The sequence below is a fragment of the Passer domesticus genome, chromosome 4, assembly GCF_036417665.1.
Source record: "Passer domesticus isolate bPasDom1 chromosome 4, bPasDom1.hap1, whole genome shotgun sequence".
Classification (NCBI taxonomy): domain Eukaryota; kingdom Metazoa; phylum Chordata; class Aves; order Passeriformes; family Passeridae; genus Passer; species Passer domesticus.
Genome location: NC_087477.1, coordinates 51,582,741 through 51,599,330, shown reverse-complemented (window position 1 = coordinate 51,599,330; position 16,590 = coordinate 51,582,741). Strand labels below are relative to the sequence as shown.

The 16,590-nt window shown below is 38.9% G+C and overlaps 1 protein-coding gene across 43 annotated transcripts in view; it reads right to left on the bottom strand.

Moving 5' to 3' along the window:
* The window catches only part of TENM3 (teneurin transmembrane protein 3), a 1,290,895-nt gene that overhangs the window by 107,217 nt on the left and 1,167,088 nt on the right, over nucleotides 1-16,590 (bottom strand). For all 43 annotated transcript variants that reach the window (XM_064417780.1, XM_064417778.1, XM_064417776.1 and 40 more), the window contains one exon: nucleotides 9,381-9,619. In XM_064417780.1, coding sequence (XP_064273850.1) covers nucleotides 9,381-9,619 — 239 coding nt within the window. The remainder of the gene's footprint in view (nucleotides 1-9,380; nucleotides 9,620-16,590) is intronic.

The window sequence follows — 16,590 nt, the reverse complement described above, 5'->3', positions numbered from 1 at the left end:
CTAAAGGTGACAATTCCTAAGGGACAGTGGGCTTGGGGCATTTTTTTGTGAATGGAGTTGTCTGAAATGGCATCAATTTCCTGTCTACTTCAGAGGATATCTAACTTTCAGCCATAATTAATCCCTGCAGTGGGGTAATTACACCCATATAAAACCCATGTGTTCTTGTGATCTCAGCCATAAATGTAATATCAAATGGTATTGCTTGAAGCAAGGTTGGACACGTGTACTCAACATTTTCATTCTGTAGTGCTTGTCTATGGAGAGGTTTACCAAAACCTTTTCTAAGTCAGACAATTTTAACAACATGACTTTTTTTTAAAGCATTCAAAAAGAGAATAAGCAGTTCTCTTCAAAGAAAAAAAAAACCAAGAAAATATTGCAGTTTACAGAAAAGATGCAATTTATACACAAAATGACCAGCTTTAACATATGTATTGTAATTCAAATACAACAGCAGACAGCACATGTCTAAGACCTGGCTTCTTTCTTCACAGATATGAGTTAGAAATTAATTGAAATTACCAGCAAAGAAGAGAAGATTAATCCTATGTCCACAACAAGTCAAGTAATCACCCAAGCAAATATCTGCTTTGCAAAATCTCTTAATTTGAAGTATTACACATGTTTGCCTACTACTAAAATATACTACATGTTACCTGGACTGATAAAAAACAAACACCTCTTAAACTACTCTAGGCTTGCTCTTTATCAAAAACCAGAGAATTTTAACTGAATATCTCCTTAGTCTGGAAAATTGCTAATATTTGGGAGTCTGTCAGAAAACCATAGGAGGAGTGCAAAAGGACACACATCTCTACAAAACTTGCTTGCAAGAGACTTCAGTTTTCCTGAAAGCAGCATCCAGATTTTGAGAAAACATCATACTGGTTCACAATATGATGTGTGGGACTTACAGGCAATGACATATCATCATCATGTCATCTTGCAGATTATTACTACACCTTTTATATTGCTGGAATTACTGAGTTTCAATTTTCTCCACTGGGTAAAAGTGCAAGGGTGACAGGACTATTGCCAAAAAGGTTGTGATAAATCTTAATTAGAATACAAGCCTTTGGAGCAGAGGTGTGCCATGACAGATTAACTTTTTTAATCCCTTGAAATCTTGTCAAGTCTCTTTTAACCTCCTGATTGTCAATTACACGTTCCTTTCGTGTGAGGATTATCTTTCTCAATGAACGTTTTATTCCCAGTGCCACAAACAGTAATAGCAAGTGACATCCACAACACCAACCAAGTACGAATCCCCTGCACTCCTGAAACAGTAACATTATGCTTTGCACTTAATCTGGAACATAGCAATGAGATCTTTGCTTTAAAAACATTAGCCAAAGGAATTATCCACAACAGTATTCTTGCAAGAGGCAAGAAAGTCTATTTCATGTTTATGCTTCACGACAGATGTTCAACATGTTTAGATTTTGTACTATTTCAAAAAAGATGTTAAAAACACTTTCAGCCCAATAAGGTGGTAAAGCACAACAACTTCATTTTTGGGCTAGTCATTCTATCTCTGCCTCCCAGTCTTGAAAGAGAATGTGGTGAACATAAGAAATTACATTATTATTTACAAAATATTTGCACTCTAAGGAAGCCAAATGAGCTCATCATCAATGGTGTAAACATTATATGAAGCTCCTACAGATATCTAAAATTCATAGCTTTGGGATACTTAAGAAAAATAATTTGATCACACGTTAGACAGAACTGAAAACCTGTAATGCAAGAAGTCATGGAAGTACTAGCTGTAATGTTAAGCCTCATTTAAAAGCAAAACACCAGTGTGGAAAATTACTTTTGTATCTGAATACTGCTCTTTACCAAGCACATGCCAGGAGTGAGTGAAAAGAGTTGCCTGAACCAGTATTAGTTATTAGTAAGGCAAGGGCTACATTTATCAATTGGCTTTTGTGATTCTATTTTTAAAGATTTTTAAGTACTGAAATGGAAGCTGGAGGTTTGTACTTCAGATTTCAGGGACTATTCTAAGGTCCATTCAGGAGTTAAAATCCTTTAGAAATTTCAGGAGGTGGTTTTCTAAATCATTGTGCTGGCTATCTGGCCTCACACTAAAGGCCCAGTTGAAGCAGGAGAGAGCAACATGTGGCACTGATGTCTAAAACAAGAGGCAGGCAGATTTTGTCAGGCACAGAGCAGAGGCACATGTGCTGGGAAGGCAGAGCTCTACACATGGCTCTCCATCAGAGGCAGCCAGCTTCTGGCTGCCCCTGACACTCGCAGCTGGAAACATCCATTCTGTACAGAAGAGAGACATCACTACGTAACTAATCCAAAGATTCTTAATTTGATAGGCTACCACTTCCAAATCCCACCAAGATTTAATTTTGAACAAAAGATGGCAAGGAACATTGCTGCTGCCTCCAAATTCACTAGAGACACATGAAACCCCCCTAAAAGCTCCATGGATTGTTAAAATGAGTAGTCAGTCTACACTTTGCAACAAGTGATGTACTTTCTGCAGTGCTGGAGACACTGGCTGTCTTCACAAGTCCAGATACAGATACAGGCACACAGTGAGCAAGGACATGAGAACGTCAATGTGGCTCTGCTAAGTGGTGCAACCATACAATGCTAAAGAGCTGTGCTTGGATAGCTGGCACGCTTTCTCAGGAAGGTTTACATAAGAGAAGTTTCCCTGCTGGAGATTTTTGCATGGTAGTTTGAATTGATTGTGATAGGTAGATTTGGTCAACTGTAAAATCTCAGAGCACTTCCTTCAAATGATTACAGCAGAGCAAAAGGCAAACCATTTTTTTTTTTTTAAGAATCAGATATATAAATATACTTGTTTACCTCATGGTTTTATTTTGTTGGAAAAACAAATTGGCTGAGAGCATAAACCTAGCTAACTGTAAAAATCTGCCACATATCTGTAGACAGGGAACATATTTTCAACCCACACACCTCAGTGAAGCTCCAGACATAGATAAGGTCCCAGCAAAACTGAGTGAAGCAGACAGAAATGGCAAGAGAAGGAAGAAAGCCAAAAGTTGTTGATGAAACTTTCAGTGACAACAGCATCACAATACTCAAAATTAAATGTATGTCAAAAAGAAAAACAGTTTCTATAAACGCATAATGAAAGGTAAGGTGATTAATGGCAATTAAACCATATTCTCCCTCATGGCTGTTCATTACAATACCTATGCTGGGTATTGCAATAAAAATTCAATTTAAATGGCATTATTAATTAAGTTGTTTTCCTCATTCCTGGCAGTAACTGAGCTTTACAAAGAGCAGAATAATGTTAACTTGGCATTGCAATCAAAAAGAAATATTATATTTTTCTTTATTGATAAAGTAAAATAGATTCTTAGGTATATTTAGTCATTGCTTTAGTCACAAAATTCAGTTCTGTAATTGTCATGGCTGTAAATCAATTAGTTACGGAGAGTGGTTCTGCCCTACTGTGACTTCTGCCACTGAACCCAACAGGGAGGGCAGCTGGTCCTCCCTGATCTGGGAAGATCTGAGAATGCCAGCAGCTGTCCCACTAAATCCTGACTAATATGGGAGAACCACCACCAGCAAACTCAGAAATAGCACTGAAGACACAGGAAGTTAGCCCCAGTCTACAGAAACAGACAATTAAATAATTTTTAACCATTACTTAAAACTCACCTCGGATAGTCACACACTATCTTTCACACCTCACATCTTTCTGATGCATCAGTCTCCTCTAATAAGGAAAATTGATTGCTGTTTTTCCTGGACACTTCCTTCTCCTTCTACCTAAAAATCCCTTAAGTTGCTCTGTTCTTATTTGCAGGAAGTTTTTGAGATATCTCTGAAGACAGTTGTCCATTATTTGAAATATACTGGCACATAATGTTCAGCTTGTTTTTAATATTTTGGGATGATGACAAAACAGTAACATTTTTAGATAGACAAAAAGCGTGAGTGCTTATTATAATAACTGCATAACAAGCACAATGTAGCTATTTTTATACAGCGTAGAAAATATTAATTTTCTGTAATTATCAAACATGGCTTTCTAGTTTGGTATCTTTTCCATTCACATTTCATTTGAAACTTTCATCATGATTGTATGGTTATCTGTGTCATAACAGAACCCAAGTTTTTCTACTGTCTCCCACAGAATGAAGTACCAACTAAAATACATGTTTTCCCATAAGATATTTCATCTGTTAAGTCTAAATATTAGCTTTCTTTTCTGTCTAAATTGAATGTGCTTAAGTATGAAAAAAGTACTGATAGATAAAGAAAGTGGCAAAGTCATGAAGGCAATAGTGACAAAAATAATCATGTGGTCTTTTAAATGAAATTAAATTACTTTTTGTTTGTTTGTTTTTGGTTTTCTTTTCTTCCTACAGAAGAGATGCCCTTCTGTTATCACCAACATATAAATATTTGCTTTATCACAGTGAATAGCTGACTGGTGTATATTCTTGCTCTGACCACTGACTGCTGAGATAAGACTAACAAGATGATCAATCCCAAGTTATACAAAGAGTGAAGTGCTCAATGACTTGAAAGTATGACAGGTTGCTGTGAAGCAGTCAGGACAGGAAAGGCCTGACTAAATAGCTCAGGTCCTACTGTGCATTCAAATGATATTTTATGTTCATGGAAACTTATTTAGTAGACATAAGACAAAATTCATGACAGATGCCTGCAATTTTTCAGTGTACAGCTCTTCATGCTTAGTTGACTGAATCTGGTATTGTGCAGTTCCAGCACTGACTGAGGAACTGAATTGCTCTCCTTTTCAGTTCCATGTACAGTGAAAATGGCAGTAATTTCTTGTATTGATTTAGACAATGTCAAGACAGTACCATTGGGAATGGAGAATCAATTGCTAGAGTGACTCCTGGGGAAGAAAGAGGGGTTCTGAGGTCCCCAAATTCTCATTAATTTCATCCATTAATTGCTGAATCCACACTACAGCAGAAATAATTAGTACAGTACAAATCAGTTTGTTAATACAGCTGGTCAGAGTCTGTGATATGTAACAACATATTGGAAACAACTCCTTCTGACTAGTTAGCTCTCTAAAATTACACAGTGGATTTTTCTGTTAGGAAAAATCACATCCAAGAACAACTTAAGCTCCTTTGCTTAGTAAAACCCAAGTGGACAGGACAAATCCCAAAACGTGGAACTGAAGAATGGTGGTTACATATGAAACTTTGACCTGGTGTTCATTTTTGACCTAGGAGGGTGCTCACCAGAACTTTCCTTTTATTCATTCATTCACTGCAAGTGATGGGTGCTGAAGGAGGCAGCAAGCCATGGGGAAACAAAGGACTAAGTCCTATGCTGTCTCCACATAGTAAAACTGAACTCTATTTCTGTTTTCACACAGATTCTCTGTATCAAGTTGGTTAAAACTGTTAATGTCTATACAGAAAGAGGTCAAACAAAGGCAACTTCATTCTTCTGATTCTTTAATGTCTTGTATTTAATACTGCTCTTCCTAGTCTTCCAACAGGGGAAGAAAATTCTAAAATCTTCATGTTGGAAAAAAAAGGTTGCTTTTTTCCTTGGTTGCAAAGCTGATTACAGACAAAAGTTAAGCAAATGAGCAGCTTAAAGAAATTCCAGTGTAAACTTGATCCCAAAATAAGGCAGTTTAATTTATTTACTCCCCATTTTGTAATCCATTAGTTCAGGGAGCTTTTCCTTGAATCTTTGACTTCAAACTAGAGGTATTTTTAATTCCTATCTTCTATATGTCACTGAAATATCTTTTGGTTCAGCACTTGCGCGTTTCTGTTGCTTTACTTCTTTCTCAACCATTTAACAGTAGATGAAGCCTCTAAGCAAAGGACCAGCAATTTCCACAATGCCCTTCTATTTTCTCTTAGCAGATCTAATTGATATGAACTTTAAGTTTAAATACTTCGTACACTGCAGAATGGTTGAGAGAGACCATGTGGGCTAGAAATGCAAGAATGCATGGGAAGACTTTCCTTTAGATTGAAATAACATTTTCAATTCCTTGTGATCTCCAAGACTGCATTAAGTGGCTTTAGAGTGTAGTGTTTGCTCTGGTCTCTACCCATGCTGACACCCTCTGCTCTCACCTCATCTCTGCAGACTTTGTAAACGTAGGAGTCTTTCCTGTCAGAGTGATGGAAGAAGTGTAAGACATACCAGACTCTTGATGCAGCTCCTTCCTCTGGCTGGGCTAATTGACGGAGCAGTAATTGACTGAGCAGCTCTGCAAAGGCAGACATGAAGTCTAGCAAACTGTCTCTTCTGCCTTATGTCGCCCGAGCAGAGGCAGCAAGATCTCAAGTCACTTTTTCTACGTAACTAAAATAAGCCTGGGCATGACACTTCATCTCTGCAATTCTGAGAAGGGCTGGGTTATACCACCACTCACTGGAAGAGCAGTCTATTAGTCCTTCTGTCTGCAGCTGCCACAGGCACACAATGGACATCAGCCACACCTTATCAACGTGTACTGGCATATTTTGCCACAATCTTGCTGCAAAACGGGTGATTTCCCAGCTCTTGACAGTGATACTTCACATTGAATTCATTCTTTCATGTAAATGCTACAAGGTGGTAGCAATTTTAACACTTGTGGCAACATATCTCTGTGAAGTTCAAAACATGTCTCAAACTGGCTATACAAATGTGACATGCCCCTTCAGCTGCTGTAAACTTCAGCAGAGATGCCAGACCACTGTATTGGAGGCATATCACAGGGTGCTAGGGGTCAGGCAACCCTGCAATCCTTCCCTTATTTTTATGTTACAACCAATTTCCTACTCAGTCATTTCCCTTTCACACCTATGTTATGAAGCATGTCTCTTCTGAAGACTGACTAAAGGAGAGGAGGGTTGTTCAGCCTGAAGAAGAGAAGGCTCTGGGGAGACCTTACAGCAGCTTTCTATTACCTACAGGGGACCTGAAAGAGACCTGGAGAGGGACTTCTCACAAAGAGGGGAAAAGAAGAATGGCTTTAACTGAAATGGGACAGGTTTAGATTAGATATTAGGAATAAATTCTTTGCTGTGAGGCGATCAGACAATGCAACAGGTTGCTCAGAGAAACTGTGGATGCTCCTGGATGTATTCAAGTTCAAGTTGGATGGCACTTTGAGCAACCTGATCTTGCACAACATGTCCCTGTCCATGGCAGGGGGTTTGAAACTAAATGACCTTAAATATCTGTTCCAACCCAAGCCATTCTATGAAATAGTCAACTAAGATGAAGGAGTGCTTCCATCTTACATTAATGATTTCTTGGCTGGCCTATTAAATGGGGAATATTTCTGATATTACATCTGCAGAGATGGGAAAACCACATATATGAATGAGTGCAATGCATTCGTCATTTTATGGACACAAAGTTCTCTAGAGAGCATCTCTGAGTGCTGAATTTTACATTTAGATTGCTGAGTTAGCTGAAATATGTGTAATATCACCAGTAGGCATTGAGCTCCCTATTGACTGTGGGCAGAGGAAGGCTGCTGTGCATTATTTCATCTAGGATGTGAGCTGGCGTGCACCCATGAAATGAAATGTTGTACAGCTATCTTTTCCTTACAGGGTATGTGAATAAATGATGTGTGGAGTTTTCAGCCCTTGCTCACTGGGAAGCTCCGTTCTTTTTCCCGAATACAGGAATAGAGGCGCATTAGACATGCTTCCATTTCTTAATGCGCCCGTGGGAGAAATAATCCGGTACAGCTATCTTCCCGTGCCCCTCAGATTCATAAGTAATCCGGCTCTTTGGGGCTAGCAAAGTGTACAGCTCAGCTCACAATCAGGTCTCCAGTGTTTTACTATATGTATGGCTGTTTTTCCCGGCTTCTGACAGTGATACTTCATGCTGAATTTTTTCTTGCATATTTATGCATTTATTTAGTAGCAGATGTTTACTTCTGATGATTTATGAGGCAATATTACAGACACTGAGCACAATTAATGTGTTTTATAAGTGGGGTTATTTCAATCCTACTTAAAAAAAGATTTCGTGTCAAAACTTAACTCTAAGCCACACCTTTAAACTCCTTGCACATTCACACAAAATAACCACAAATCCAATGACTGAAGGAAGCTGAAGAGCAGTGGCGAGCCCTACATTTGCGTATATGTCTTTTGCTCTTTGGGGCTGGCAGCTGAGGTGGAAAGGGTGCTCAGGGGGTTCAGCTTTGCTGGGTCAGAGGGGAATTTCTCCAGCTACTCAGCAACCCAGTTTCTTGCATTGTTCACAGGAGATTCAACTCAGTGAGAACTACTTCAAAGGCTCTGTAGAGCTTATGCTGTGTCTTGCATTGAAATGCACCAAGGTTGTTTGAACAATGACATGAAGATTTAAGGATCTTAAGGCCTTCTAGGCTCTACTATAAATTAATACTGATTTTAAAAAGAGGGAAGGAATGAGAGATTGACTCTCTTCTTTCTGTTTTCTTTCCTCTACTCCTCAAGATGCTAAACCTGTGTCCAACCAGTAAAAAAACCCAGATCATTATATTTATATTTCTGTAATTGTGATGACCTGAACTTCTAATTAACAAGTCAGTTAAAAGAAAGCCTTTGAAGACCATTTATGGTCTCAAGAGATGAAAAAATCTGTAATCTGGACAAAGATGTAAAGGAAGTTATGAGTGCAGAATGACCCTGTTCTGTTCCCTTATTGAAGTCAAGGACTCAGAGCCAACCATTGCTCCTAATAACTGCTTAAAACTCAAATTACATAATATTTGCAGTGATCATTTAGGAAAATAATTAAGGAGATGAAGAAATGAAGGAAATCTAAACTAAAATTTGGAAAAGAGATTTTAACAAACAAATAGAGGAAAGTGACATTAATTAAAAATAAACAACCCACAAGAGAGGAAGAAGTCTAAATCTTCACTGCATGTTGTCTTTTGGACAATTATTTTCCCTACTTCGCAATCAAACATCTGTATTAGACTTTTGCTCCAGCTCTATACACAAACATACATGGATGTAATGATGGAATAGGTGATAGTTAGCATTCCTAAAGATTGTATTAGCAATATTTCAGCAAAAATGAGAGGAAAAGCGTTCCAAAGATATGCTGAAAGTTATATTCACATAATGGAATTTTTACAGCCTATATTTTACCTATACTTTTATAAGAACTTGACCCCACATAATTTAATTGCAGTTCAAATACTTCTTTGAAGTTAATTCACTGACCATCAAGCTACAGGATGCTTGCAAAATATTCAACTTTTCTAATTTCTCTGAACAATTGTGACTTTTCATTAAATCCTTGTGGTTTTTACTGTTACCAAAGACTTGGCTAGTTCAAGCTTAGTATGTCACAGTCCACGTACAATCCATCAGACACCACTGTTCATAGTGACAATTATAAAAAATGGGACTCACCTATAAAGTAGGACAGCAGTATTGCCAGCAGCACTGAGACCCCTACAGCACAGAGTGCAGTACATTTCCAGCTACAGTACTTTGAAGACTTCTTGAATTTAAAAGCACTTCTGGATAGAGTGTTCCTAGGTAGTGGCCGAGTAGGAGGGGAATAAACGGAGCCGGATGCCATCGTGTACCCTGGCGTTGCAGTGCTGAACAGCGGAGTGGTCCCTGTTCCTGTTTTGAATAGGAAATGCCTGTGAAAGAAAGAGCATATGGTAAAGTATAAAAGTAAATCAAGCTGGAGCACAGGCAATCCTAACTCTTTTGTTTGATGTTGCCTATTTTTCAAATAGCTAACAACATCCAATCTACAAAGGGTCATAGAAGCAGTAACTCATCATGACACTCGCATGGAAAAAGACTTTCCCTTTAAGTAAAGACCAAAGACCCCCAAACATTAATAATACACTGGCATCCAGACAGGAAACAGAACAACCCAAAATACAGGGTAGCAGGGAGGAAGTCTCTCATAGTTTTGAGAGAGACAAGTAGGGACAGGCTTTCTGCTGCTGTTTATTTGTGTTGGCTTTGGCAACAGACTACAGGGAACTCCATTAAAAAGTCAATAATGAGCAATGTGACTGCAGTCCACACTACTTATCACAGCTTTCCTAAGTTAAGTACAAAGAAAACAGTAATCTCTCAGTTACAAATTTCTGGCAACTTCTTCAAAAACAGTAATTTAAATTTTTTTTAGGGTCTTTCCTAAGTATTCATTTCACTAATTCACATCTACTTGCACATATTCCTACCATAAAAAATCTGATTATGGATACAAGAAGCTAGCTACAGCCTAGAAGAAGTAATCTAAAGAAATATATTTACTAAGTGTTCAAGAAGACCAAAGACCAGCAATAGATATGAAAAGCAAAGTTAAGTACACTGCAAGTGATCAGTTTATTTTTTCAATTAAAATCTCCAAAGGAAGTATTACTCCCCGAGCTTCTATATGGTAGGATCCTTTATTTTCAGTTCATGCAATCGTAATTACTTTGAAAGAGTCTCTAAACATGGCACATTCTGCCTGGAGTTTTTCTCCAGATGCACATGCACAACTCTACAAACAACAAAACCTCATTCAAAGAAAGGTCTTTGCACCAAAGGTTTCCCACCAACTTGTTATGTTGGCAACTCTGTACCATATGGCTTGCCCTTGCCTAATTAAGCCCAGAAAAATGAATATATTATATCTAAAAATGGTAAGAAAGCATACTGTGGAGACTTTGAACTTACCAACACACAGCTAAATAGAACTAGAAAGGTGTTTGGGTTTTGTCATAGCTAAGAGACACGTGAATTGCTGATACCCAGCTCCTCTTGAAGGTAAGTGCATGCTGTATTTGCCTTGTGCCTGTCATTTATACAGCACAGCTCAGAGGATCCAGCACTAACTGAGCCAGCTGTGCAGGGGAAAAGCCTTTCTGGTTACACCACGTGGCACTAAGCTGCTTCTCAGCCGATGGGACTTTGATTCTCTGGCACACATGCTTGGATCCTTGCATAGTAATGGGCCAATTTACACTGCAGAGACACTAGAAATTAGTTTGCCCCACTGCAGCCTGAGAAAAATACCAGCAGTTCATAAACAAGATTTGTTGTTTACAGATGATTTTGCTATGGGAGGTTAACAGATGAATTACAACATCTTGGCACAGGCCCTCTACTTGAAAATATTTGCATTACAAACATGATTCCATTAAATATTTTACATAGGTTACTTCATTCTAAACAATATTAAACTTGATGGCAGCAACAACAGAAGCTTATGCACTACATCTACTGGTGCACAACACCACACCCCAAATTTTTTTAGCTTCTGAGCTCAGAGTATAATCAATAATCTCAAAAGACAAAGTCCTGGTAGCTTAAATCCTGTCTAAGAAGGTACTTCATTAAAAGTTGTGACATTTTCAATGTAGCAAAGACAAAAATAATAACTGGGCCTATGTAAAAATATTTACAACAGCATTACTTGGATTGTACAGATTCAGAGAATCATGTAAATTCATTAAGTCCTGATAAGTGTCTTATCCACTTGACCTTTATTGCTCTTTCCTTCCTGCTACATATGGTAAATGTCCAGGTATATTCCACAAACAGATCCCAAAAAAACCCAAGGAACACAAAGGTAGCTGTTTCCCTTTCCAAGATATGTGTATTGCTTTGGGGGACAGAAGGAAAGCCATATGATAGATACAACAATACTCCTATACATGAGCTTCCTGTTAAAAATAAGAAGCTGCCTGACCAGCCTGCAATTTTCACACTCTCCTTCTTCTGCTGTAAGACTCAACAGACTAAAAATGGGAATTGGCATTATATGAGCACTTGACTAGAACTCCAATATACTATAAGTTTTAAGAAAATAGTGCAATAAAACAGTCTGCCACTGATATTTTCCTTTTTTATTTTCTCTGAGAAAGTGAGAATTGATGCTGGCTTTGGTAGACCACAGACTACTAGAGACTGTAATCCATATTCTCAAAGCCTTTGAGGAGTTAATCCTATAGATAAACTCCAGAGATGACAGTGATGGTGTGAACTGTCATAACTCTGACAGTCCACCTCAGGCATCAAGGTAATGAAAGAAAATTTTAACTTTTATATATGAAGCTTAGAAAAATGTAGGTTGGAAATGACCCTTAAGATCATTGAGTCCAACTGTCAACTCAGCACTGCCAAGTCCACCGCTAAACCATGTCCCTAAATGCCACATCAACACATTTTTAAAATACCTGGAGGGATTATGACCCAACCACTTCCCTGGGCAGATTTTTCTGATGCCTGACAAACCTTTCAAAGAAGTTTTTCCTAATATCCAATCTAAACCTCCCTTAGTGCAACTTGAAGCAATTTCTTCTTGTCCTATGACTTGTTACTTGTGAGAAGAGCACAAGCCCCACCTGGCTACAATGTCTTTTCAGGTGCTTACAGAGAGTGGTAAGATGCCCCCAAGCCTCCTTTTCCCCAGGTTAACCAACCCCTTCTCCCTCAGGCGCCCCTCATAAGGCTTGTGCTCCAGACCCTTCACCAGCTTCACTGCCCTTCTCTGGACCTGCTCCAGGACCTCCATGTCCTTTCTGAACCTGGGGCCCAGAACTGGACACAGCACTTGAGGTGTGGCCTCATCAGTGCCAAGTACAGAGGGAAGATCCTTTCCTGACCCTGCTGCCATGCTATTTTTGAAGCACGCCAGGAAGCCACCTGGCCTTCCTGGCCACTGGGGCACACTGATGGATCGTGTTCAGTCAACCACTTCCAGGGCTTTTCTGCAAGACAGCTTTTCCAGCTACTCTTCCCCCAGCTGGGAGTGCTGCAGGAGGTTTTTGTGACCAGAGTGCAGGACCCAGCACTTGGCCATATTTAACCTTACAGAGTAGGCCTTGGCCCAATGATCCAGCATGTCCAGATCCCTCTGTGGAACCTTCTACCCTCCAGCAGGTCAACAGTCCCATCCAGCCTGGTGTGTCTGTGAACTTGCTGAGGGAGCACTTAATCTCTCCATTAATAAATCATTGATAAAGATCATTGATTATAGACAAAGCATCACCAGCTGGGCAAGGGAGGTGATTATCCTGCTCTGCTCTGCACTGCTGGGGCCTCACCTTGAATACTGTGTGCAGTTCTGGGCACCAAAGAAGGTTATAAATAAGAAAGTTATAAAGCTGTTAGAGAGTGTTCAAAGAAGGGCCATGAGGATGGTGAAGGGCTTTGAGGGGAAGCCATATAAGGAGCACCAGAGGTCACTTGGTCTGTTCAGTCTGGAAAGGGGAGACTCAGAGGAGACCTTGTACCAGTCCACTTCACAATTTCCTTGTGAAGTGGAGGGGCAGGCACTAACCTCTTCTCTGTGATTGGTGACAGGACCCAAGGGAACAGCCTGAAGCTGTGTCAAGGGAGGTTTAGGTTGGTTACTAGAAAAGGGTTTTCATCCAGAGTGGTTGGGCACTGGAAGAGGCTCCCCAGGGAAGAGGTCACAGCACCAAACCTGAGAGAGTCCAGCAAGTGTTTGGAGTACACTTTTGGGCAGTGGTGTGACTCTTGGGGATGGTCCTATGCAGGGCCAGGAGCTGAACTTGATGATCTTGATGGGTCCTTTCCAACTCAGCTTCTTCTCTGATACTGGGAAATTAAACAGGACTGGTCCCAATACTGAGCCATTGGGAACACCACTCATGACTGGCCACCAGCTGGGTGTAACTCCACTCACCACCCTCTGGACCCGCTCATTCAGCCACTTTTCTACCCAGTGAAGAGTGCACGCGTCCATGGCATGATCAGCCAGTTACTCCAGGGGCATGCTGTGGGGATTCACCAGTAGGAATCCAGGAATGTGTTGTCTCAGGCAGCACACAGCACAGCTCCTCACCTTGAGCTATTCTCCTTTATTTTGAATCCCATTAATACAATGCCAGAGTGGTTGCACTGTCTGGCTGAACGCTGAGGGAAAAATAATGGCAGAAAAGTCAGTCTGGCATCTTCATGTGGGTTAAGAAAATTTGTTTGGATATCTCTATTTCTAATGAGTGGAGTTACTAACAAAGTTGTCAGAGACTCTCCTGCTACATTAACTCTGAGTGATAAGTATTTAAAGTGTAATGCTATCAGACTTGCACATCTTGTCTGCCTCACTGAGCCATGCCAAACTGTTCCTATGAGACTCTTGGAAGGATATGGCATCTGACAACAAATCCAGGCTGCTTCCAGATAATGCTAAAATTCTTATGCTCTTGAAATAGAATCCATCCACAAATGATTTAAATTATCTATATACCTATCTACCCTGTCTTTTCAAACTATGGAGCTCAAATAGCTAATTTCTAAAGCCTAAACTGTTTGCACTACTTGACCAGGCACTGACTTACAGGAAATTACACTATATTTCATCTCACAGGGAGCTTATAGCTTCTGCAATAGTGTATCTTCCCTTCAAAATTGATCACATAACATGCACTTGCTACATCTTCACATAAGCAGCACTTTAAATATTTTATTAAGCTATGGAGTACAAAACTCCAGTGAATCATGCTAATATTTTACAAGACAAGCCAGTTCTGTATTATTAAATAATTCAACTTTTAAAGCAAATAATATTCCACTCTTACATTTATTCAATATATATTTCTGCCAACTTATTCAACAGATGTTGCTATTAAAAAGTCAGCTAATCTTAATATTTTAAGTGGGAAGTATTCAGTACCTAACAAATCTAAACTACAAAATACAAAGTAATGTAATAAACTAATCTCTGGATACAAAGACAGCTGGGAAGTACCCTTATTTCACAAATGTTAAGCATTTTACTAAAGCTTTTGCCCTTACAATAAAAGATGGAAATACAGCATCAAAAAACTCAAAGGTGGCAGCTCAGAAAACAGAAGCATGTGAATAAAAGTAAAATAATAAAGTTTTTAGTTTTAGTCAGTACTCTTTGAGCACCAAGTGCTGATGTGCACTGGCTGACATGCAGACGGTTTCTCCCTTCTCACACTGGTGAGGAGAGATGGCTCACAGCAAATCAGGTTTTTTTTTTGCACTGCCACTTCCTCTGTGGAAAATAAAACTGAAGCATTCTCTACTAAATTCAGTAAAGAGAAAAACAGAAGGGGCAAAAAGTGATAAAACCATCCATGAGTTGGGCAGAAAGATTAAGTTAACTGAAAACTGTGTCTTTATAGAAATGGAGACAGACTATCAAAATATTCAAGGACATTAAGACTCAGCCCAGAAGCCCAAGTAGTTCTGATATAAGATAGCCAGGTGTCCAGCAACAGAAACGTGATTTAGAATAACTTTCTTCAAGAAAGGATCGATGACAAGAACTTTTGACCGCAGCTTAGAAGAAAATGGATACTATACAACAATGAATGCAATATTATATAAACACATCTGGAAAGTCCTAGACTCCAGATTGCAGAAGCTGAGATATTATATAAATAAACTATCTCCAAGCAAAAAAGGAATATTACACATTACTTTACAGATAGACTGGTCTCAACTGGAATAGCGTTATTGCATAATTTTAACATTCCTAATGTAATTTTTACATTAGATAGGTGACTTTTTTAGGTTATGCTGAAGTTGCTTCACCTTGCTAAAGAACAATTTCTCTGATTTTGGGCATCATATATATAGAATGCCTTGCAGTACTTGGAAGATGTAAAAAAGCCTACCTTATCAATTAAAAAAAAATTTTGGCATCATTTTGGCTCTGTTTTAAATTATGTCATAATGCGCAATTCCTGCCAATAGAGTGCTGAACCACATGACAAGTATGTCACACCATATAAAAAGTCTCACAGGACTTTAACAAAACTCATACTAAATATGGAATTGTGAATAAGGCCCAGCAAAATTGTACTGAAATTCTCACAGTACATCAGAATATGCATCATATTTTATCACTCTGCCAGTGATATTGAATGGCAGCTAGCTACTGTTACTTTGTGCAACATTATTATTTAGTTGATGTCTGCTATCACAGAATAAAGGCCAATATTGCTAGGCCTTATGCATACAAGAATTAAACACTCATCTTAAGAGCTATAATACCACTGTCACAGAATAAAAGTGTATTTAGAATATACGTGTTTAAAAACCCTAAATAATTTAATCCTAAATCTTTGGATCTTGTGTATCATTGTACTCTAACAGCATCTGAAAAATATGGAGGAGAATAAATCTATTAATTTGGTCACATTTCTGAGCAGAGAGATTCCATTGTGATCAGTAAAAAATGTTCTAGTGCTATAGGTTTTCTTGCAGCCCTGTCTCCTACACTGTCCTAAATGCAATGTTTGGTCAGTTCCATGATGGTCCAGTTCGTGATAAATGGCTCTAAAGATCATTACAGCCCACTGCTAGAAGACAACTGAGGAAGAACAGCTTCAACACTCAGAAGACTTCACTACAAAAGGAATCCAATGTTAGAAATTATCTCTGTACTTCTGATGGAGATGTCTGTCTAAAAAGCAGTGTAAGGGTAGGATTCCTGAAAGCGTATACAGAACATGAGAAAGTTAGTTTATTCCAAAAATGGTGGAGCAAGAGAGAACTTATTTGATAGTGAACAGTTACAAAAACTGTGTAAAACTGTAACCAAATAAGCAGAAACAGGAATTACTGTAGTAGGGTAAACCATCAAGAGCAACACCCTGTCTGAAAG